General features: G+C 35.1%; 1 protein-coding gene across 1 annotated transcript in view; it reads left to right on the plus strand.

The window, feature by feature from the left end:
• The window catches only part of LOC145675966 (uncharacterized), a 79,857-nt gene extending 55,405 nt beyond the window's left edge, over window positions 1-24,452 (plus strand). The window contains exons 2-4 of the mRNA XM_081746784.1: window positions 8,548-8,997; window positions 14,628-14,870; window positions 20,160-24,452. Coding sequence (XP_081602910.1) covers window positions 8,633-8,997; window positions 14,628-14,870; window positions 20,160-20,427 — 876 coding nt within the window. The 5' untranslated portion in view covers window positions 8,548-8,632 and the 3' untranslated portion in view covers window positions 20,428-24,452. The remainder of the gene's footprint in view (window positions 1-8,547; window positions 8,998-14,627; window positions 14,871-20,159) is intronic.
• The last annotated feature ends 503 nt before the right edge of the window (window positions 24,453-24,955 follow it).

Here is a 24,955-nt window from a genome sequence, read left to right on the forward strand (position 1 = left end):
TCCATCGTCTCCCTTAGCGTAAAGAGCATAATCCTGGAACGTTAAACTGAAAGATTTCAAAGATTTTTATGTAGCCCCTGCAGGCACGTAGCCAGGATTTAGCAATAGGGGGGGGGGATCCGTGACGAAATACTGTGGCTATCACAACAGGGCCTCGATCATTCTAAACTATTTTACTGGCAACTATATTCGTTCGTTTAGCCAGGATTTCGTAATGGGGAGGGGGTCGTGATATGAAATACTGTGGTTACACACCAGGGGATCGATCAATCTAAACTTAACTATTTTACTGGCAACATATCCATATTGGTTTGTTAGGCCAATAAAATGAAGATATGTTAGTAAGTATTTTAATAAAAAGACTATGAAGAAATCTTGAGTAAAAGAATATAAAGAAGTATATAAAAAGATATAATCTTCCGAAGTCATTCGAACTCGGGTCTACTTGTCTTCTTTCTTCTTCTTTTTCTTTTCTTCGTTTAATACCGTCAAGGATAGCAACGAGATCTCTTTCGGGAGTAAAGACATCCTATAAAATGGATTAATGTTGCCGCGAAATTCAAAATGGCTCATGTTATTGGTGATTCTGGGCATTTCATAAGTTCTACCTGAGAGTCTATCTGATCGAACTGGTTTATCGATCGTCATTTGTAGTTCATAGGATTAGCATGGAGTTAGATGGAATTCGGAATACTCCGTGACAATAACATATATTTTCAACTTGATCCCTCCCCGTTTCCTCCACACAAAGCTGTTCATAAGAAAGAGTAATAAAACACTTGCTGTAGCTTTATATTTTTGACGCTGATTCATCTTTTTCTCGTTTCTTTTTGTCTCATCCTTCCTTAATATTTTTCATTTCTGGATCCGAAGGGGGGGGGGGTCCGGACCCCCCGGACCCACCCCTTGGCTACGTGTCTGGCCCCTGCATCTTAAATGCTCAACACTCGAGAATTGAAACATTTTTAATGATCCAGTGCAATTTTCGGACAGTTTAAAGATACGAGAGTCCCTTGGTCGTAAAGAGGTAAAGCCAGTGAGGTTTATGCATGTACTATATTCGCATCTGCATATCCCACAATGATTTTCATTGGACGATCCTCCTGTGTAACTAGTAGTGTTAGCGATATTTTGAATTTTCCATGACTCATAACTTTACCAGAAGCAACATTTTTACCTTTCTTGCTCTGGATCGTAGTAGTATTTGCATGAAGAGTTTACAACACCTCTGCCAGACTATAGAGAAGACTGCAACATCTTAGAGCCATCTATAGTTCAAATGACGAAGTAGCCCGAAATATGAAGTTAGCTCATTTGACGATATTTCAGTAACTGCTTCCAGTTAGTATTTACACTCTATATAAGAAATATTTTCCACTTTAAATACTCGTATACAGAGGTACCTGAGGAAAATTTTCTAGAGGGTGGCCCATCTCCATGATTGTTATGTTATGTCTGGTATTTCTGGTGTTTAATATACGTGATTTGCTATATTTCGCATACATTTTCGTAAGCCAAGGAGGGGCCTGGGCCCCACCCTGCCCTCTCCTTCGGGTACCCATGTTCGTATATTAAATTCTTGTGACGAAAGGAAGCCACGTCGAACATTTATAACAGAATGTCTTAAACTTGGACAGTTTCTGTATATTTTCATGTATAATTCGCTATTGTATGTGTTATGTAGTTTTTAATACAGTCCTTTCAAACCCGATGAATAATTTATAATCACTCTCTTTTACTACTGAAACTAGAAATAAAGACTGTGTGTAAATGTTAATTATTAACTACGAGAGATGATCGAAAAAAGGGAGGTTACAAAACCTATTATGGTTTATGTGTGAAATATAGTTGGAAGATCAACACACCTGAGCACTCAACAATAGTCCTCGATGTAATTACAGTTTTTATTCAACCACTAATCACAACAGCAGATAAAGTTTTCTATACCACTTGCATAGGAATCCGCATCAAGTTCTCGTAGCCACGGTGAGACACCGGTTTTGACATAATCACATGCCAGATAATGGTGACCAGTAATGTGTTGCTTTAAAACAGGGAAAAGGTAAAAGCCACTGGGAGTAGGTCAGGAATGTAGATAGGGGGCTCTAGTCGTTCCAAGCATAACGTCACTGATTGAAGTACTGGATCTACCGCTGTGTTGTCATTAACGATATTGGTTCGTCTTTCTCTGAAGGTGCGAGACCACTTCCCTACATGTTGCTTTGAAATTTACGTAGTCCTCCCCATACACCTATACAATCTGCCTGTAAAGTTGAGCAGGTTTGGTGTTTTTGGCCCACAGGAACCGCACCACTTACCTCACTTTACTCTTGATCAATTTTCCAGCTGAATCATCATTTTTAATGTTCGCTTCTCTGGTGTATACATAATCAAAATCCAAAATCTTTAAACCTGAACCAAGACAGATATGATATTAATCTAGAAATAAATTTTCGTTAAGTTACAATCAATAACATAAAAGTTTTATATCTTCCTTTGTCGATAATTCCTAGTAAAATAAATTAATTTGATATTTTTTTTATCAGATTTCTGTTTAACTTCGATGTGGCCCATTTTCATATTTGTTTGGTTGCCAGATTTCATCTAACAAGATAGCAATGAAGGTTTTAATACTGTGTTGGGAAACAGATTTTGTAAGAAAAAAATGCATAAGATAATTTAATATGTGCTAAGATGAAGAACTATTAAAATGTTTTGTTCAAATAACTTGGCCTAAGGGACAAAATAAACAAACAAACAAGGCCTCTTAATTGTTTAAAGAGAGATAAAGTGGGGAATATAAGGAGAATATCCAGGCTGGCTAAGGGGAGGACGGAAGCAGCCAAAGACTCAGTCATGTGGGTGAGAGGACACCTAACATTCATGTAAAACCTTTTTCTCTTTGTAAAATCTTAGTTGGAGAAGAATCTGAGCCAAGTATGGTCTCTCGTGTATAATATTTTGTAATTACTAAATTTACTTTATTTCAATGTAATTTTATTATATTTTTACATTTTCATATAATCTCTCTCAGTGTTAATAAAGTTTACTTACTTAAATATTCCTCCAGGTTCTTTTACTTACTTCCACAAAGAAGAAATAACAACCAAAAATTTTAAATTAACAGGCAGTAAATACTCATCACTACCAAATCTATAACATTCTTACATTTTTATTAATCAATACAAACTCGAAAAGCTCAAGCAAACTTCTGGATCCCTAGTTCCTTTCACCGGCACCCCACACAGTCGGTTCCTGTATTTTGTGGTTCTATTTCTTCTTTTGGATATTCAATATCTGCATTTCAAGCACGTACCGTACTTAAACATACTACGTAAGACTAGCTTCATTGAGTACTCTTTGCTGGGAAATCTCAAGCATATAGAACTATAAATGAAAATTGCAAAATAGATAAAATGAAAATTAATTTTAAAAAACATCTAAAATAATAAGAAAACGAGTAGCAAGGTCACCGTAAAGGAGTTTGGATTGTCACAGTTTGCAGAACTTCAAAATTGAAGTTCAATTTTTGCATTTTCCCACATCCTTCATTCCCCCACTAAATGCGTTGTTTGGGTGAGTAGAAAAATACTGCGTCCTCCTAACTGCATTATTACAGTATATTACATGACATTCTATGAAAGTTAACACTCGAATGTGTGTTCTGGAGTTCCTTGGCCAACTCTCCAGCGGTGTGATACGGATTTGCTGCAACAACTCTCTCATTACATTATTATACAGCTGCAGTTTCCGTTCGTTGGGAGACGAACAATATCAATAATTGCATTATGGATCATCGTCAGTTTTGGCCAGGTCATAGAGGGTCGAAAGTTCGATGATTCTTAAACCGGAAGTGTTAGAAATTAACCCCTTCCGGTTTTCACTTTGATCATTATAGAGCAAAAGCGGTGATAGATAGCGGAAATCGGATTCCTGCAATCGATTAAGTATCTTATGAATACATTCTATCTCCAACCTTAATTCTCTATTGAAACTGAAGTGATAGAAATCGGCTACAACTTCCATTAATCCGTGTGTCAGTCCCTCCGGAAGACAAAAAGTCTCAAGAAGTACCGGTACTTGATGGATCACCATCAATTTTGGTCACTAGGGATGGGAACGTGCGAGTTCGACCGAGTTCTCTTTGCAACTCGACTCGAGTCGAAACAGTCTTCTTTCAGCTCGACTCGAGAACTCGGCTCGAAAAATTTCCTCCAACTCAACTCGAATTCAGGTCGAATTTTCATATTTGCGTATTTTCAAGTAATACTTTCAAGTATCCTACATAGACAATATAACTATTATCAATGATACTACTACTACTACTACTACTACTACTTATTATTATTATTATTATTATTATTATTATTATTATTATTATTATTATTATTATTATTATTATTATTATTATTATTATTATAACAACACAGTATATAACCGTGAAAGGTAGGCGGTTTGTATCTGAATACTAAAAACCAGTCAACTGCAGATCTACGTCGTCGAGAAGTCTTCAGGAGGCAAGGACGTCGTTCACAAGGTTCTGGATTTGAGTCCGAAGGAACAATTATTCAGGCTCGATCCAACAGTTGTTAAAAGTTATAGAGAGCCTGCCAAACTTAATCAAAACTGCCCGGCCCGGATTTAGGGTTGTCAACAGCTCGAGTGGCTCGGCTACAGCTCATTCACTATCAAGCCAAACCGAGAAGTGAGCCGAGCTAACAGATCACCCAACCGAACCGGCTCACCCGGGCCGAACCGAACCGAGCTGATGACTCACCCCAATCGAGGCGGTTCGAGCCAACGGCTCAGTTGAGCCGAGTCGAACCGAGCCGGTGGACTCGTATCAACGGAGCTGGCTAAAACCGATGGCTCACTTGAGCAGAATTGGTGGCTCATTCCAACCGAGCCGGTGGACTCGTATCAACGGAGCTGGCTAAAGCCGATGGCTCACTTGAGCAAAATTGGTGGCTCATTCCAACCAAGCCGGCTCGAGACAACGGGTTAATTGAACCAGAGTCGATGGCTCATACCACTCAAGCTGGCTCGAGCTTTTCGGGTTGGGCTTTGATATTACTGTCCGGGTTGGGCTTCTGCTTCGGCCCAAAAATTCGACCGCGCAGGTCAGTCTTGATAGTAAGAACTTCAGTATATATTTATATTGATGCTCACGACATTTGAGGCCATCTCGTTATAAAAGTTTATTGTCGTCTCGTTATCGAAAGGAGACGAGATGAGAGTAGTGTACCCTGTGAGGAACACTAATAGTATTTCACATTTCTGTTTACGTTTGTCATAACTTTCGCTTTCCAGTCTAATCAGGCCATGATTTCAAAACAAGCAAAAACGAGATGAACGAGCAAGCCATTTATCAAACTCGACTTTACTCGAAACTCGACCTCAAAAAACAGTAACTCGGCTCGGAACTCGACTCGAGGAAATTACTTTTGACTCGACTCGAAACTCGAGTCGAGTTGAGTTTTAGCTCGACTCGTGCCCATCCCTATTGGTCAGAATTTAGATGGACAATAGTAAGAAATAGTTAGGACAATAGCTAGGGGAGTGATTTTCCACAAGTGTTAGAAATCAACCATTTCCGATTTTCACGTCGATTCTATAGAGCAACAACGGTAATAGATAGTGAGAAGCAGCTTTCGGTAAACGATTAAGTAATCCCCATTCTTAACTCTTTTAAAACCCGAAAAGGTGGAAATCCGTTACAACTTCCGGTTTCGCTATTGATCTACATAGAGCAGAAACGATAACAGGTAACGGTTTTTTAAAATCGATTTAGAGTTCTGAGAATGGGTATCATTACCCTCATAATCCTCTATTCAAACCGGAAGTGGAAGAAATCAATCTCTTCCGGTTTTGACGTTGATTATTATAGAATAAACTGATAATAGATAGCTAGAAGCTGTTTCCTACAATCAATTAAACGTCCCAAGAATATATTCCGTTTCCATTCTGTTCTCAAATATGTAAAGCTGCAAGAATTTAATTACTGACATAAAATCACGGGTACTTCCGGTTGATGTACAAAGTTGGAATTTTGCATGCTTATATGCATAGGATCAAAAAAAAAAAAAAAAACAGTAATATTATTAAAAGTGTATTTCTTATAATTTAGGACGTAAAAAGGGGAAATGGAAAAATTTATTTATTTACCTCCGAACTTCAACAGGAATAAATCCCCAATTATAGAAGTATAGATAAAAATTGAAGTACATTTTTCATGTTGCAAAGAAAACCATTGGCGTCTCTGGCATGTAAAATTTGGGGGGGACATCAAAGGAAATGATCTAACTGCTAGTGAGTATCTAAATAAATTAAATTAAAATAAAATATTGAATATTTCGTATTCCAAAATATTGGGGGGACGCGTCCCCCCGTCCCCCGCCAGAGAAGCCCATGAAGAAAACAACAACAACAACAATAATAATAATAATAATAATAATAATAGGAAATAAATGTAATCATAAAAAGAAAGATCACAGAAAGTGTTGCCAGTCAATCATTACATTACAACAGTTTCAATTTATTCATTTTACAACAGCGAATAATAACAAACGAACGATGTTTTCATTTTGTATTTAATATATATATATATTCTTTAACATTTTTACAAACTTTGCTAAATTAATACTGAAGTCTAGTTCTCCATGCTTCCTAGCTAACTTATTATATTATAAGTCTTGCTCATTCTCAGTTTTGTAAAGAAACAGTTCTGGGCATTATATTTGTTAATGAATCTCTTGGTCTCAAATTGCATTCTCTAACATTAAAACTAATTTTTTTTGAAGAAAATCAATGTTATCTGCTATTCCATTTATTGACTTATATAGAAATGTCTGATCCAAAATTTCACGTCTATCAGTCAACGATATACAATTAAACTCTTTTGATAATTCTATATATGGAATTCTTTTAGTTAAAGCCGATTCATGATATCTCTTGTAATATATAGATATAGTCAGAACTTCTTTTGAATATTTACTAATTGCTTTTGATACAAGTTGAAATTTGATTAACAAATTATTGATGCATATTCTAATTTATTTCTTATTAAATTATTAAACAATAATTTAATAGAATTTGCATCCGTCAAACTTTGCGTGTTTTTAATTAAAAAACCCAATATCCTATATGCTTCTGCTACTATTTTATCTATGTGCTTCTTAAACGACATATTGTGTAAACAACGCAAATCCTCATATTATTTAAATGGTTCTTTGTTTATATTTTATATTAAATCTAATATTTTTAAGTAACTGAAATTGAAAGAAACTTGAAAATTTGAATTACTGTAGGATTTTGATAACATTATCTAAGTAAATCACCAAAAATAAAATTGTTCGACTTTAGTGGGGTTTTATGGGAAACTGAAATCTCTTCCCCATGTTATTTAAATGGGAATCTACACCCCATAATAATTAAGCACTTCCGGCAGGACTTCAACGATGAAATTTGGCATGTTTCTAGCATCCCAAAACTAAGCTATAGAAAAATAGCCAAATGTAATACTTGGAATATTAGGTATGAAATGAAATGAAATCTTTAAGTTTTACGTCACACGATTATGCCAACTAGGCTAAAGGAGGCGACGATGATGAGAAATGAATGAAATGGTGGAATGAAGAATGCGGGAGGAAACAGGAGAACCCCGAGAAAACCCACGGACACGGTGTTTGTTCACCACAAAGTTCATTTGACGTAAGCTGGGGTCGAACCAAGGACTGTATGCACCAGAGATGAAGTCTCTACCACTGAGCCACCGCACCCCCTATAGCAGTTGGAGATATTAGCTACTTTGTACTAACGAGAGCAGAATATTGGTCTTATTATATTGACGAAAAAAAGTACTTTTGCCATCTGTGGAAGTTACACAGAAATGTTTCCTTGAAGGGACGCGCGCAATTCTAGATTTGCCACTGGGCCACGAAGGTTTATATCTCTTCATTCATGCTCAAGTGGATAGAAGGTTCGGATGGGGCGCAAAATATTACCAGGAAGCTTCGTTACTCCTACTTTAGTATTTATATGGTTGAAGTATTGTGGCCATATGTCAGCGTTTTGAGACTAACCTTTTTCATAAGCAAACATTTTTAGAAACTCAATGGTTTGTCCGTACTTTCTGAGCTCAAATATATTGTCAATTCAGTTTCGAAGAGATTTTACATGTAAAGGTATTCTTGGACATTTGTATTCAAAGAAGGAATTGTCAGTAAAAAAAGATCTACTGAAAAATATGGATAGGCAAAGTCAACATGATGCTGCATAAGTACTCTTGGTAATAATTTTTCATACATTTCAATATATTTTCATACTGTTTTAAAAGCGAACTTGAAAATAAAAGTTAAAAATTATCATTCTTGTGTTGAATGTAAATGTTTATATAACGAGTTAGCCAAATGAAAGGAAAAATGTCCTCATTTTGTATTTTAGAATATGGAGACCCTAGATTCAAAATATGCTTGTGGATTCTAGTAATTTAATATTTAGTATTTATAATAAACCTTTCTTAGTTCATCAAAATTCTTTTCTTTTCAGCTTGGTACGAATTGGGCTAGCAAAAACAGAAGATAGAAGATAAGAAAGAAAAATTAACTCATGCTTATGTTAATAACTTTCCATCATGGCACGTAAAAACAATGGATACATATCTGGAGAATCACCTGTGTACATTCACAGAGGAGTGGCAGCCAAAATCACAGATGATGGACGAACTGGCTATTCGACAGACGGTGAAGAAAGCCAGAGAGCGCCTTCTGACCGAACAATGTCAGAGTACATGATAGCCAATGAGAGAATAGTTACCCCAGATCATCGTCGACATCACCATCACCATCGTCATCATCATAGCAACCATAAAGATCATTCTAGAAACCAAGAGTCACAGAATTATGTTGGACGACCTTCCTCGGCAAATCATCGCTACGATGAAGATGGATCAGAAATCTATGTCACAAGTGCTGCTTATAAAGCTCCATCAGAACTCAGGTAAGTTGGTGTTCTATATTACATCAAGAGTCTTGTTAATTATTTGTAATAGTTTATAGGTTGAAACGGAAGTCAGACAGCTCATTTGCTTTTGCTTATCGGACTGACCAGGGATGAGTCCAAAGTTGAACCTTGAATCTGGGGATAACCTATATATCTCCTGAAAGGCTTTGTCGAGTAAGTTCCAAAACAAGTTTCAATTCCTTGCCCGGCAGTGACCCCACCCTTCAGGGTTGGAAAAATATAAAACAACTTGATCTATATGTCATATATATCAAGGATCTGCATGAGTAGCAGATTAAGAATACAATACGCACTACTCAATTACATACTATATTAGTGAATAAAACCAAAAAACATGATTATTTCACTATAAATATCTTATATTAGTGGACCTATAAAGTTGAGAAAAGCATATTCATAATATCCAGTCAACAGTAAGTCATTTGGTATCACAACTAATGTGATTCATTGTTATGGCTAAATGTGGCGCATCTGGTGTATGAATTTCATTTTCTGTATTTTCCCTATTTCACCCATATACATTGGCAGATCACTACGTTCATTATATATTCGTCAACTGCTCATCTTGACGAGTTGTTTGATATGTCACACGGTACAAAAACGTTCGATAGATTTTAAGTTACTAATTAGGAAAAACTAGTCGTGGTGGTAATTTGAGCTCATTTACTCCATCCGAACAGCTCTTTCTTTGTAGCTATGTAAACCCGATTGGTCACCTTTAAGGGTTTAAGCCCTCTAGCCACGACAAAGCCTGAGTAATGAAAGGGAAGAAGGCTCCGGCTGGATGTTGTTTGCCGGAGCTTGCCTTGAGTTTTTGGCTATGTGTGAGAGCCATGTAACACACATCACAGTCCTGGCAAGATGGTGCTGCCAGGATTTGACCTTTGTTTTTAAGGCGTCAGGGCTACATAACTCACACTGTCTCACGATCATTTTACGGTGTGATAATGAGGCTCAGTAATATAGGATATTTATCATTTTCTATAGGATAAATATCATTTTTTTTTTTTGGATTATTACCTTGATTTGAGATAGAATTGGGTAGTGCATATTATACTCTTAATCTACTAGCCATGCGGAGTACTTTGATATATAGGACATATAGGTCAAGTTTTTCTATATGTTTTCAACCTTGAAGGGGTGGGACCATTTCTGGGCAAGGGATTGAAACGGTTTTGAAACAAACCCTTTTAGGAAATATATAGGCTATCCCCAGATTCGAGATCCAACTTTGGAATCATGCCTAGTGAGTAATACTGAATGAATATTAATTTATGTATTTATCAGTGAATACTGAATGATTTTGTCCATATCTCAGGAATCAGCATATTAATGACACTACCTACCCAGTAAGCAAGTATGTCTACAGTAAGTCTAACCAGTAAGTTTGCCCTTAGTTTTCCTTGATAGACTTAACCTTAGAGATTCTCTCTGTGTATGACTTTGTCAAGTGTACATTTTAAGTTATGCTTGATGAGTGTGTCAATTTAAAGAAATTTTAAAGCTAGCCTTATGTTATGTATGTGCTCAAGTTTAAAGCAAATTTGGAATCGGGGAACCTTCAAGTTTGTCGTAGCCTTGGTGTTGTTTCTAAAAATGGTAATATTAGTTGATTGCTATTACACTTCAGCAGGAAATCAGAGAATCTTCTAGTAAACAATAGAAACCACCGATGTGAGGATGTCTTAGATCTAATCTGGAGTCATATATAAAAAATTTCGTTCACTTTATTCTTGTTTATTCTTGTCTTGTCAATTACTTACAGATTGTATTACTTACAGAATCAATTTGATATAACACTTCGATATTCCATAATCTTTAGATCCAGAGAGATCACAAACATCTTTTATCTTCTTGTTTACAAAATATTTTACTTCCTTCTTATATCTTGGGCCATCTAAAATCTATGTATCCAGATCTTTAGCACTCTTGCTCCACGTCGTAATTACGATTATATGAAGTAGTTAATTTCCAACATCCGCCTCCTCTTTCCTGAAAATAAATTAGGTATCCTCTTACATCTTGTTTCTATTCTTCTGATGTTTCTTAAACATTCGTCTGTACATTCTTACTGCCAGTTCGCTCACTGCATCAACTTCTTAAGTTTTTGGTTCTTCCTTAACATCAACTTTCCTGAATTTCAAAAACTTCTGATTCATAGCTCGTGAAATTGAAATTTTCAGTATAATTGATAGTTGAATTGACTTCGTTAATTCCGCTTGCTGAATCATTATGTTTGCTGTATGTAAACAAATGTCTAGTGATAACAAGGTTATCTTTATTGTTACTTCTAGCTGACGAAATGTTCACCGTTCCTTTAGTTTGGATTAATTTGTTACTGTTATGTCTTCCTTGCTGTTAAACAGATATTGATATATTATCACATCGGGAATTCTTTTCGAGTAGTTTGCTATTATACTCATTTTTTTGTATCTGTTTATCAATATTGATTGTGTCTTGCTTATTGTTACTAGTTAACATATTTCGCTTAACACAGGTTGACGTAGAATGCTCATTGTTACCGGATGAAAAACATAACTTGCTATCAGCTTTACACTGTTTCCCATCACGAAAATGACTGCAATTGCAACAATGAGGAATTTTCGAAGTAACTTTCCTCGGCTATTCTACTTGATATTTTTCAAAAGCCCGAGAATGTTGTATTAGATGAATATTTGGAGAAGAACTAAATATCTTACATGCCAAAGTATGATGCTCATATTGTAGACAGGAGTTTCGTATTCTGTGTTTTGCAGGGCACAAACTTGCATATGCTGTTGCAACAATTGATGGAAGAAGTGAAATAAAAGTTGATTTTATAAATAGATGTACTCGTACTGTACCTTCCTTCAATTTGTTTCTCTTACCGTAGTAGACTCAGGTCTGTACTGCTCCAGTGTTTTTTCGTAAAATGGTAATAATTTATTGATATTGGATTTCAACAGGAAGACAGAATCTTCTAGCAAATAATAGAAACCACCAATCCAGGAATAACAGCTATCTTATTACAGATGTGAGGATGTATTAGGCCTAATCTGGAATCATATAGAGAAATCTTGATCAACCTATTATTCTTTATTCTTACCTTATAATAAATTATATCTCACAGAACTATTTCGACATATTCCATAATCTTTAGATCCACAGATATCAACAAAAGTCTTGTACTTGTTTACAAAATAACGCTACTACCACTATTATTATTATTATTATTATTATTATTATTATTATTATTATTATTATTATTATTATTATTATTATTATTATTATTGATGCATATTCTGATTTTCCTCAATCATCGTAAATGTTTAAAATTGTAGGTTGATAATAGTGGCATTGTTATATTCTTTCAAGTGGACAGTTACTTTATTGGAAATTTGATGTGTTCGCTGACTTCATAAATGCATTATTGCACGTTCTGAATCGCTTTATCCTGTACCCGTAAAGTTAGATGCAAGCAAATCTTCCCAATTCCGGTCTAGGTCTCCTGGCAAATAGATCTTAACTCTTGTATCGAAGGTAGCATTAATATAATATTATTAAGAGCACGCGTAAAAAAATATTAAAATTTGGACAATAGCTTGATCCCAAATGTTTCGGTCTACACTAGAAATTTAACTACAAAAAGAACTTATCTTCAAACTTTTTTTCAAATGTTCGAAATGTAAAATATTTTCGTACTCCGTCTTTATAAAAACAATATCAACCAAAATAAACTAGACTATCATTGCACTCGCAGTTCACTTACTGAATGTATGGATTTGGAGCTGTCAAAATCTATGACAAAATCTTCCAGGTGCTTACAATCAGTACACGTGAATTCCCTCAAGATGTACTCATCTTGGAAAAACAGCAAGCGGCACTAAGATCTTATCTGTTTCTCTATGTGTCTGTCACTGACATAGTTCATACTTTATTGTTTCATTCTGAGAAATTCACTTATAGGAGAGAAACATTTGTTTCCGAAAAAATAGACATATATTTTGTTACTCATTAGAAATGTAACCCAGAAAAAGTAACAAACTAGGTACGTTACTTAAAAATTTGTAACGCGTTACCGTTAGAGTTACTTTGGAAAAAATGTAACGCGTTACTAGAAAATCTTACTTAAAAAGTAATGTGTTACTTCCGTTACGTTACTTCCCAAGACTGATAATAATATATACAAAATGAAAGAAAATTGACCTCAGATCATGGACAGAGAATGTAGAAGTGATTAAGGCTGTGCTTACAGCAACAATTTTGTATCATTTATTCCCTCACTTCATCGAAGTTGAGCTTATTGTAAAAACACTCAGTACATAAAGGTAACTTGTAGTTATGAAAATGTGTTGTGTACATAGTCTATTACTAGAGACTATCTCCAATTTTGTGAAGGTTGGACTCTTAACAGATACTAGCGAATCATATGCTTGTTAATGCATGCCTCGAAAAATGAATACTAATAGTGATCGTTTCATATTCTTTTTCAATGAAACAATTTTTTTTGATAACTTTCATGGATTATTGTTTTAAAATAATGCATAATTGATTGTATACGATCACTTAAAATAATAACTGAAGCAATACTCTAGTTTTTCATTAATATTTCGCAGTACTTATTAAATGAAACTAATTTCCTCATTTTTTTAAAAAAAAAATACCAATTTAATTCTTTAAAATATCAACTTATTTGCCTACATGTTGAATATTTTTCAGAGCTTATGCAAGTGTTCTAAATTGCAAGTGTTCTGTGATTGAGATGTAAATCACAGTTGAGAAAAAAGTTATATATTTTTAATTATTTTCTCATATAGGGTGAAGAACCTGAAATTTATTTCTTAATGTTCCTTGAGTTAGAACAGACCAAAAGTTTCCAACTAACAGTATAATTCTGAATATATTATTCTATGCTACGTGACTTCTGTAGGTGAGTAGGTCATAACAGAAATAGGTTTAAGAGAAATTTAACCACAGTTACACGATACATATAAAAGACTGTTGTAAATATGCTTCGGGAGCCGGTAAGTTCGGTGGAGAAGCAAGGCAGTAATTTTTGGTAGAATCTGTACTGTACATCTTCCAAAGTCTCCGTCGTTTGGAGTTTTGACATGAATCTCTCCCGCGTATCAAAGTTTGTATCTTCTGGTATCTTGTGCCAAGTATTAACCTAAGTGACAATGCTTCTCTTATCATAGAATACGGATAAATGTCTACTTGTGATTTTTCAATAGGAAATGTTCACGATTTCTACTATGTAGTTGAAATGTCTCCCATTTAAATCTCTTTTTTGTCATTTCAATTAATTAGTTTTATATTGAGTTCTTTTATATTTAATAAATTATTGTAATTATCAACCACCCTTTTGTACATGATTTATGTTTGCTTATTCAAGTTTTCTATAATTAAAACTAAAGCTATTAATTGTGAAGTAGTGACAGGCGTTTTGAGAAACCTATATTATTTCCAATAAAATTTGTTTACATTTATTTATTTATTTTCGGCATTATGGCTAACAGAATTTAATATTATGCCACTTTTAAATTACTCCACATAATCAAATTCATTGTATTGTTTCTTAGTTTAAAACCGAGAATTAATGTTATATTTTCTTTTGTTTATTTTAGTCACGCACCGAGCCACTATTCCTATCGCAGTTATAGAAGCGGTGTTCCATCTGAGGTTTCTACAGTGAAAACAAAGACTTCTCGAAAAGGAGGAGTAGTTATTGAAACTATGGCTACTCCTAATCCTTTCTGCCCCAACACAAAAGGCGTCTGCTGTTTAATGCTGCTTCTAAATCTGGGACTAATCCTTATTACATTAGGATTTGTAATAGTAATTCAATTTTTTCAGCCCGTGTTTGTATGGTGAGTATAATTAGTAATGTATAACTTTTATTGTAAATGTTTAAAGTCTCATAAGTGTGCGCCGAGATTAAGAGATGGGAATGATGGGTAGGATGATAATGATTCAATAACGAAAGTGGGAGGAAACGGAAGAATCCCGAGAAGACCCTTGCACACAGTGTTTGTCCACCACAAATCCCACTTGAAAGAAACTGGAATCAAACCAGAACCCCACGCGCCAGAGATGGTGTGTAACTTTATTCATCATGCATATTCATTTATGAATAAAATTGTTGGAACAACTGAATTCAGTGGTTTAAATTAAGAAACCGAAGAACCGGGAAGTGGAATATTCTAAAATCTTTAATATTATTTAAGTCGTGTTTTTATACATGATGTTTGAAAACCACTGATAACGTTTGGGAGGTGATTCCTGACACCAGAATAAGACAAAAAGTATAGAGCAACCTGGGTGCACATATGCTTCCTTTCAGAGTTATAAGCTGCCAAAAACATTTTTAAAAAATCTTCAAAGGTCTATAGCTTCAAAACTATGGGAGCTACCGTAGTCGAGTCAAGACTTCACTTAGGAACTAGTATGTGCCTTATTCAAAAATACATGTTTCAGAATCTTAAGGTACTTCCGCAAAAATTTTTATAGGGGTAGTTTGTGAGTACTTCAAACTATATATCCGTATTCAAACTTCCTCTATAAAAATTGTTGCGTAAGTACCTTGGGATTCTGAAACATGTATTTTTGGATAACTCACACATTAGACTCTAAGTCAAGTCTTGACTCGATTACGGTAGGTCCCACAGTTTTGGAGTTATGGACCTTTAAAGTTATTTTTTCATGTTTTCGGCAGCCTATAACTCCGAAAGGAAACATTTGTGCACCCAGGTTGGTCTATACTTCTTTTGTCTTATCTTGGTTTCCGGAATCACCTCCCAAACGTTGTCTATATTGTTTTGAAACACTCTGTATATTACATCCTCCATTCCAAAAGAAACCGAACTTTTGAAAAAAAATAGTACCACTAGTGCCATCTGTTGTAATATTTTACCGGTAGATGGCGTAGTCCCTCACTGACAACTGGTATAAATGTCATGACATTTGGATGCACGACAACAAAGTTATTGTGTTTCAACTGTCAGTGTGTTGTGTACATCGGTCGGAAAATGAGTTTCAAACAACGAGCTGCAATTGAGTTTTGTGTTAAACTGGGTAAAACTTTTAGTGAAACGCACCAAATGCTACAAACTGCATATGGTGATAAGTGTCTATCCCGTACGCAAGTTTACGAGTGGTTCAGGCGATTCAAATCGGGTAGAGAGACGCTGGATGATGACGAAAGATCAGGCCGTCCCAGAACCGGATTATCGGAAGAAAACATCGAAAAAGTGCGTGAATTCATCAAACATAACAAAAAATCGTCGGTAAAAGTTATTGAAATGGAATTAGGCATTCCTCAAACAACCGCATACCGCATTTTGACCGAAGTTTTGGGCCTTAAGAAGGTCAATTCGCGGTTTGTACCACACAAACTCACCGAAGACCAAAAAGTTGATCGAATTGCGCACTAAAAGTGCTCGGCTGGATCGAAACTTCTTGAAATCGATTGTAACTGGTGACGAGACGTGGTGTTTTGAATATGAGCCCGAAACAAAGCGGCAAAGTGCTGAATGGAGAGCGCCGGATGAAGGAACACCCAAAAAAAGTCGCTTGGTGAAGTCAAAAGTTAAGGTGATGCTGATTTGTTTTTACGATTCAAAAGGAATTATCCACAAAGAATTTGTTCAGCCCGGCCAGACAGTCACTGGAGAGTTTTACTTGGGCGTCATGAAGCGTTTGCTGGCAAGAATTCGTCGTATTCGGCCCGAATATCGCGAAATCGGCAGTTGGACTCTTTTGGACGATAATGCACCATCACATCGTTCGCGACTTGTAACTGAATTTTTGGTCAAAAATCACATTATTCGGTTGCATCATCCGCCCTATTCACCAGATCTCGCTCCGTGCGATTTCTATCTGTTCCCGAAACTGCATTTGGCGATGAAAGGAAAGTGGTACGCATCGATTGATGCCATTGAGAAGGCGACGACCGCCGTCCTAAAGACCATTCCGATAAAGGACATGGAGAAGTCGTTTGACAACTTGTTGGAGCGTGCAAATATGTGTATCGATGCAGAAGGGGAATACATTGATTAATAAAAATGATTTGTTAAAAAATGTACATGGTTTTTTTTGTTTTTTTAAAACGTTCGGTTTCTTTTGGAATGGAGGGTGTACCACGGAAATATATCTTATATTTAGATTAGTATCAAATTATGTTAAAGTGTTCGAAAACTGATACCAATTGTATTTTCTTTGGAAAAACATGTATTTCTAAAATAGATTTTCAGTGATAACGGTATTTTCAAAGAAAAAAGAAATGTTCTTTTTCTGGTTGGAAACAATCTCGTTAACATTAAACTTGCCAAGAAAAAGTCAGAAAGTTACCTAAGCTTCCCTCCGGTAATTCAAACAGTGCTTTGGTGTTAATGGTTTACTCTCTGTAATTTTATCTTAGATAGTTTGAAATTATTTGAAAGAGGGTAATGATTTCTCCGGAAATGTTTACCTTCCTTGAAATATACAGTATGATCAAAGAGGGTTAAAAATTCTAAAGGAATTATTAGTCCCTTCTAGATCTCTTATAATTGATCTGGAACACACAATGTATGTAATATACAGTATATTTCTTGTAGCCTATCTGTTGATTACAGTATGTATCGTAATACTTTGAAAAACTTTATATTTTGGAAGGATTCAAACTGCTTACCGAATTCTTGTCGTTCTTGGCGTTGATTGTCTGTTGACATTTGTAATTATGTGGTTCTTATTTGGAAGGTTTCAAAATATGATAATTCGAATAGAATAGTGATTCCCTAGTATTTCGTTTACCAGGGATTAATAATTTCTGCTATGGTAATATAACAAAGGATTAACAAATCCCTTGTTAAACTAGTTGCAGCTAAATACTTGTTCCTAATGACCAATTTTATTTGGAATTTAGAAATAACTATATGAATTTTAGGAGTAGGTTACAAGTATCTTTGTTTTTCCTTATCTTGACCCTTCTCAAAAAGTACCTGGAAAAGCATGAACAAAAGCAATTGTCGATAACTGAAGACTGTCCTGAGATCAGTTGGACTCTGTAGCGTAATCCTGCAATCCAACTTTTTGGAGCCCATTCAATGCGTTTGAATAGAAATTCTTCTGTCTGCCATTTACTTTGCGTGATGGTCTCTGCATGCGCCATTTAAAATTGATTTACACCCTGGTGTAGTTTGGCATCCAAATGAATATCAGGCTCCTTCTTTCATGACCTTATTGTTGCAGAAGGATGTGTGGCTAAAAATTTATCATTTCATGTTTCATACTTTCAGTTAATGCTACACAGTTTAAACTTCGATTTAATATTGCATTTTTATCTATGGAGGTTAAAAAATTAGAAATTTTCATTTTTCTTACTTTAGATTGGTTATTTTTTAAAATAATTTTCTTTGCAAATTGCGTTAAAAGAAGTGTGTTTACTGATTTGAATTGAAAAGTTTTCATTACGTTATAAGTTGGTATATATGGTGAATATTCTTACAAAATCATTATATTATCACGTAAACCATTTTATTGGAAAAATGAAATGAAATCTTTGAGTTTTACGTCCCGGTTAGGCTAAGGAGACGGTGATGATGAGTAATGAATGAATGTTGGAATGAACAAAGTGGGAGGAAACGGGAGAACCCCGAGGAAACCCACGCACACGGTGTTTGTCCACCAAATCATTTTATTGTATTTTTATGCAAGTGTATATTTTGTTTGCTTATATGCACCTCTGTTAAACTTGGTAGGGGTTTCTAACAACAATAATACAGCACGAATTTGAAGTTCTATAGTGCAGATAAATGCATACTTCAAAGATTAAAACTTATATTAGTGCTTAAGAGCATATTCAGCATATTCTGTAAGTTTTTGTTTCACCTGTATGCTTATAGCACGGAATAAATTCAGTTTTAGTTTGTATTTTCAATTTATTCATATTTCTATGCAACAGAATGGCTTTTTGCATGGGAAGATGGAAGAATGCTTAGTTTATGGAGGACCAATGATGTTAACAACCGGTCAATTTCTTTTTTCACAGAGCACCCAAATTTATCAACAGCTGATTGGAGCTAGTGCTGAACTGCATCAACTAGGGCTAAGCATTCTCTGAGCAGCGTCTCTTGTTTCTTAATTGATTTCCACACGATATTACAATGTGTCTTTATCACATCTTAAACCTGTAACTGCTAAGGTTTAAGATGTGATACACATTGTAATATTATGTGGAAATCAATTAAGAAACAAGAGACGCTGCTCAGAGAATGTTTAGCCCTAGTTGATGGAGTTCAGCACTAGCTCCAGTCAGCTGTTGATAAATTTGGGCGCTCTGTGGAAAAAGAAATTAAAGGTTGTTATTGCCAGGAACTCCAAGTAGAAAACAATTGAAGTCATTGGAAAATACTTTTATGGATTTTTATTTCAACTTGCCAGAAAATATAGATACTAAACTTGTTCCTCTCTATAAATATTATCCAGTAACGTCTGTTGATGTTGAGAGGTCATTTTCTGGCTACATATGTCACAAACTGCCAGAAAAAAAAAATGTAGAGAAGATATCGTGACATACTGTAAGGCTAATTACGGGAATGAGTTTAATTTTTTTCATTGGAAACATGTAGAAAATTAAGGCTCGTATTATTTCTTGTAAAGTAAATGTACTGAAAAATACAAATGTGAAGAAACAGAAGAGATTGTGTTTTCATACCATTGTGTTTATTTTAAACTCATAATTTGTGTGTTTTAAAAGGTTAGGAGTATATAAACTGCAACTATTATAAAAATAAATGCTAAGTCCATGAAAGGTAAGGTGCATTTTAGATGTTATATTTCACCTACAAAACTTAATCACAACTTTGCTGCATGTTTGAAAATGTTCCCTTTTATTGTATTGTTAATGCATATTTTAACACATTGAACAGCATATTTGCATGCATATTTCGTGCATTTCAAGTGCATAAAAATCCAATATCTAAGTATCAGAGATTTTTGTGTTGCTAATTTCTTCTAAACATTTGATCAAACATTTTTGAACTATTTATCCAAAGACATGATAAAACTAATATTGATGGTCTTATTTTTTAAAATAATATATCAATACAAATTTTAGGAAAATTGTTACTATTTGAATAGGCCTTTTTCTTGAATTTATTTATTTTAAATTTTTGCAGGGTTCTTGGCATTGTGTTCCTTATTTTTGGATTTCTTACGCTGATGGGGAGCTTGATTTACTGTGTAGTTGTTTGCAAGGATTCCAAATCTCCAAAAGAAGTAAATCCTCAAGATCTTTACTGGACACATCACTGGCAGAAGAACATTGGCTCGCCTGAAATCCACTATAAAGCTGAAGATAAATATGCAGATGATCGATACAGTGATCGCTACTCAATAAGCAAGTACTCGGGAAAGTATTCTGACAGACACAGTGAGCGGTACTGAGAAAGTTGACAACATGTTTTTAAGTTTGTTTGAGGTGCCAGAGACATCTGGATATAATATAAAGATACGAACATTTCTTTTTTATGTAATCTCGTATGTAAAGAAGCATGTCTGAAAGTGATATGGAGAAATTAAGACTCTGACATACTAAAAATATTACAAAATTTACTATTTTCCTTTTGCTTGTTTAATCATAAGTGAAAGGAGATATTGAAACGCAACTTACCATAATAATAGATAATGTTATTTCACAACAGAAAATATGAACGTGAAGAATTTTCAGTGTTGTCATCCATAGATATTACAATGTTGCCAGAATAATATTTCCCCCAAAATCTAAGCCAGCGACTAGAGGAACGAACACAAGTGCATTTGATTACTATCATGTTGTTTTGGAATTCTGTGAACTACTTTTTAGATAACATTGTTATTTAATTTTAATAACTATATGTAAAAACTATTTTATTTATTCCAAATTAAATACAACTATTATTTAAAAAGTAGCTCATAGGATTCCAAGAGAACATGATACGAATGAAATACACTTGAGTTCGTTCCTCTAGTCGCTGCCTTAACTTAGATTTTGGGGAATTGTTACTCTGGCAACACTGTGATTTCTATGGATGCCAACACTGAAAAATTCTTCAGGTTCATATTTTCTGTTGTAGAATAACATTATCTATGATTGTGATAAGTTGCATTTCATTATCTCCTTTCACTTATGAATAAACAAGAAAAAGAAAAATAGTAAATTTTTATTATTTTTAGTATGTCAGGCAAGTGCATGTGTTTGCAACTAACAATTGTACAAATAATAAAAGAACTTAACTATATCACAGTAAATATATGTTATATTATTAATTTTTATGTAGATTACATATTTTAATCTCAACACTGTATATAAGATAAATATGTCTCTTGCTTGTTACTTGAAACTTTAATTAGTAATGTTATTAATTATTTAACGCCTGTATAAATTTGAAACCCACTATGAATTTTTCTTCAATATGCGGAAATAAAAAACTAAAATAAGAAAATTAAAATAATATAAATGTTTCTCGAGTTCAAATACGAGGGCTATCCAGAAAGTAGATTACGTTTTGGAATAAAAAATCAACAAAGTATAGGAAACAAATTTTATTATATACAGATGAAAGCCACACACAAATACTACTTTTCGACATAGTCACCATTCAAATTAAGGCATTTATCGTAGCGATGTACGAGCTTGGAAATTCCTTCGTCGAAAAATTCGGCCGCCTGCGACTTCAACCACTTCGTTACCTCTTCTTGCAGCTGTTCGTCGTCATCAAAACGCTGCATAGCCAGCCACTTATTCATTGCTGGGAATAGGTGGAAGTCGCTCGGTGCCAGGTCGGGACTGTACGGCGGATGAGGAAACAACTCCCACTGAAAAGATTCAAGAACTTCACGCGTGACATTTGCCGTGTGGGGCCGGGCGTTGTCGTGAATCAACAAGATCTTAGAGCTCAACATTCCTCTGCGCTTGTTTTGAATTGCTCTTCTGAGGTTTTGCAGAGTTTGGCAATACCTTTGAGCGTTTATTGTAGTGCCTCTTTCCAGGAAGTCCACCAAAATCACACCTTTTCTGTCCCAAAAAACAGTCGCCATCATCTTCCTTGCCGACATTGTTTGCATGCATTTCTTGGGTTTTTGGGGAGAACCTGTGTGCCCCCACTGCATTGATTGCAATTTCGTTTCACAGTTCACGTGTTTCACCCATGTTTCGTCACCAGTAACGATGCGATCGAGTAAAGAGTCACCATCCTTATTGTAGGCGTCCAAAAAGTGCAACGCTGCAGCCATTCGCTGATTTTTGTGGTCCTCTGTCAAGATTTTTGGAATCCATCTTGCACAAAACTTGTGGTAACCAAGCTTTTCGCTGATGATTTCGTGCAACAAACTTCGCGAAATTTGTGGAAAACTCAAAGAAAGTTCCGTTATTGTGAACTTTCGATTTTCACGGACTTTAACATCGACTTTTTCGACAAGTTCGGCAGTCACTTTGCTGGGTCTCCCACTTCGATCTTCGTCGTGAACATTGGTTCGGCCATTTTTAAATCTTATGACCCACTGTCGCACTCCACCTTCAGTGATAATGTTGTTCCCATACACTTCACACAGCTGCCGATAGATTTCTATCGGTTTACAGTTTTTTGCTGTCAGAAACCTTATTACTGCACGCACCTCGCAGCTCGCGGGATTTTCAATTAACGCAGACATTTCAAACCGTCACAGTATCTGAACGGAGCACAGCACGAACCTCTCACTAGCACGGCTAGATGCCGACTGAGCTGCGCAACGCTCTGACCCCAAGATGGCCGCGCTAGCCCCGCCCCTAGCGGACACAGACGAAAACGTAATCTACTTTCTGGATAGCCCTCGTATAAACTGCAGCTGTTAATTATGTTCATGGCTATCAACTATCATTGGGCAGATGTATGATCTAAACATTTCGGTATTCAACTATATGATTGTATTTTCTTAATGTGCAAATCATTCTGAATTCATTGTTACATACGATATAAGTATTCTACATTAGTTTTCATTATTTCTGAAAGTTCTGAATCTTTCAAATCGAAAGAAAATTTATTTTAAAAAATGGATGTCAAAAACGTTCGATTTATGTTGCATCTTATAATATAGCGTGTCCATAAAAATAGTATAATAATTTAAACTGGTATTATGTCGCTTTGGATAATCGTATTTAAATGAAATTGGTAACATTTGAATGAAAAACTCAAATATTTTTTACTATATCTCACAGACATTGAATGTGGGCCCTATGAGTGCGGTGCAGACATCAAGAAGACATTCCCATTTACTCCATACATGCTCCAACATATCCGATGAGATGGGCTGGATGGCAACACTGATACGAATTTGTACTTCATGCAAAATCACGGTAGCCCTTCAAAATTGACGTGTGTGTAGGCTAGGAACCTGATGTGAAACCTTTGTCTAAAAGCATGCTGAACCTGCACCAGACTGTGCATGCTATGATATTCCAAAACACACCAACTTCGTTCTTGTCGCGTCGCCTTAACTCCTTAAATTTATTCTTTAATAACAACACACGTCGAAAGGAAATAAATTTACGTTAGCACATTACGGCGTAACAGTACAGAAACATAAAAGATTCCCAAGTAACTTCCAGCAGAAACAGCATCTGTCTGCTAAATACCAACAATGAATCCATATTGACTAATCACGAACTAAATGTGAGTGAATTTACTTTTTCTGCGTTCGGTCCCGTCCATTATTGACATGCACTAAAATATTTGAGTTTTTCTTTCAAATGTGACCAATTTCATTTAATTACGATTATCTAAAGTGACGTAATACCACTAAAATACGATAGTAGTTTTACGAACACGCTGTAGACTATATGTTATTTTTAACGGAAAAGACAAAACTGGTTCAAGTTTGAAATAAGAAATAATCGTAATAAACTATTATGCTCTAGTCAATAATAAAGAGATGTAATAGTGGAAAAGAAGTTTTTATTGTTTTATCAGAATAATTACTGTATTTGATATTTTATACATTAATTTACAGCTTAATCTAATCTCGTACATTTTTAAACGGCTCTGTCTTCAATCTATATTTTACGTGTCAGGAGTGATGGATTAATGGAATCCTTTAGGATAGATAACCGGTTTCGGTTTTCTTCAAAAACCATCACTGTATTTCGCCGAAACTGTTTGCCAATTTCTTGCCGAAGCCAGTATCTGTTCTTATTATGCTTATCGCAAAACAGGTTAACGAAGAAGAAAAAAGTCTTTGATAGAAAGCCTAACCGGTTTTTGAAAATTTTAAGAAACGGTTTCGGTTTCTCTGAAAACCGAAAAATTGTTTTTTTTTAAAGCTTTCCAATAAATACTGTACACTGTTATAACAAAAATAATGTGACTATTTTGTTTAAATAGATAACAATTATTACTGTAGTATAAGAAATAAACTAAATAGAGTAAATTGTACAAATATACTCATAAATATAAATAGTTAATTTGTATGTTTTTACCACAATTGACAATCCTTGTTATACGTTGAAGTGGATTATTTACAACATTGAATTGGTGCAATAAGTAGTATTAGTTTCAGTAGTAGAGTTTTGACAACAGGATAATACTGTATTTAATCCTACATACAATATGGCAGTGGCGTAGGGAAGGGGAGACAAGGGGCCGCGGTTCCGACAATGTACTCTGGTACTTTCATGTTGTTTTTTTTTTTAATTCTCGGAAGAAACAGCAATTGCCTTCCATATACTATATTTCAAGACAATTCCTAGACAAGCTGTGTTCGCCAAACATTGTCTTTATACTTTAAAAATGTTTGCATTTTTGGGGTATGGAAATCGATAGGGATGCACACGAGACAAGATTTGTGGCTGTCTCGTCTCGAAAATGTGCTGTAAAAGTGTTGTCTCTACTCGAAAAATGTATATTTTTCTATTGGAAGAGCCGTGTCTCGAATCGAATTTTGTCAGGCAAATCCTGTCTCG

The sequence above is a fragment of the Thermobia domestica genome, chromosome 18 (genome assembly GCF_964235325.1).
Source record: "Thermobia domestica chromosome 18, izTheDome1.hap1.1, whole genome shotgun sequence".
Classification (NCBI taxonomy): Eukaryota; Metazoa; Arthropoda; class Insecta; order Zygentoma; family Lepismatidae; genus Thermobia; species Thermobia domestica.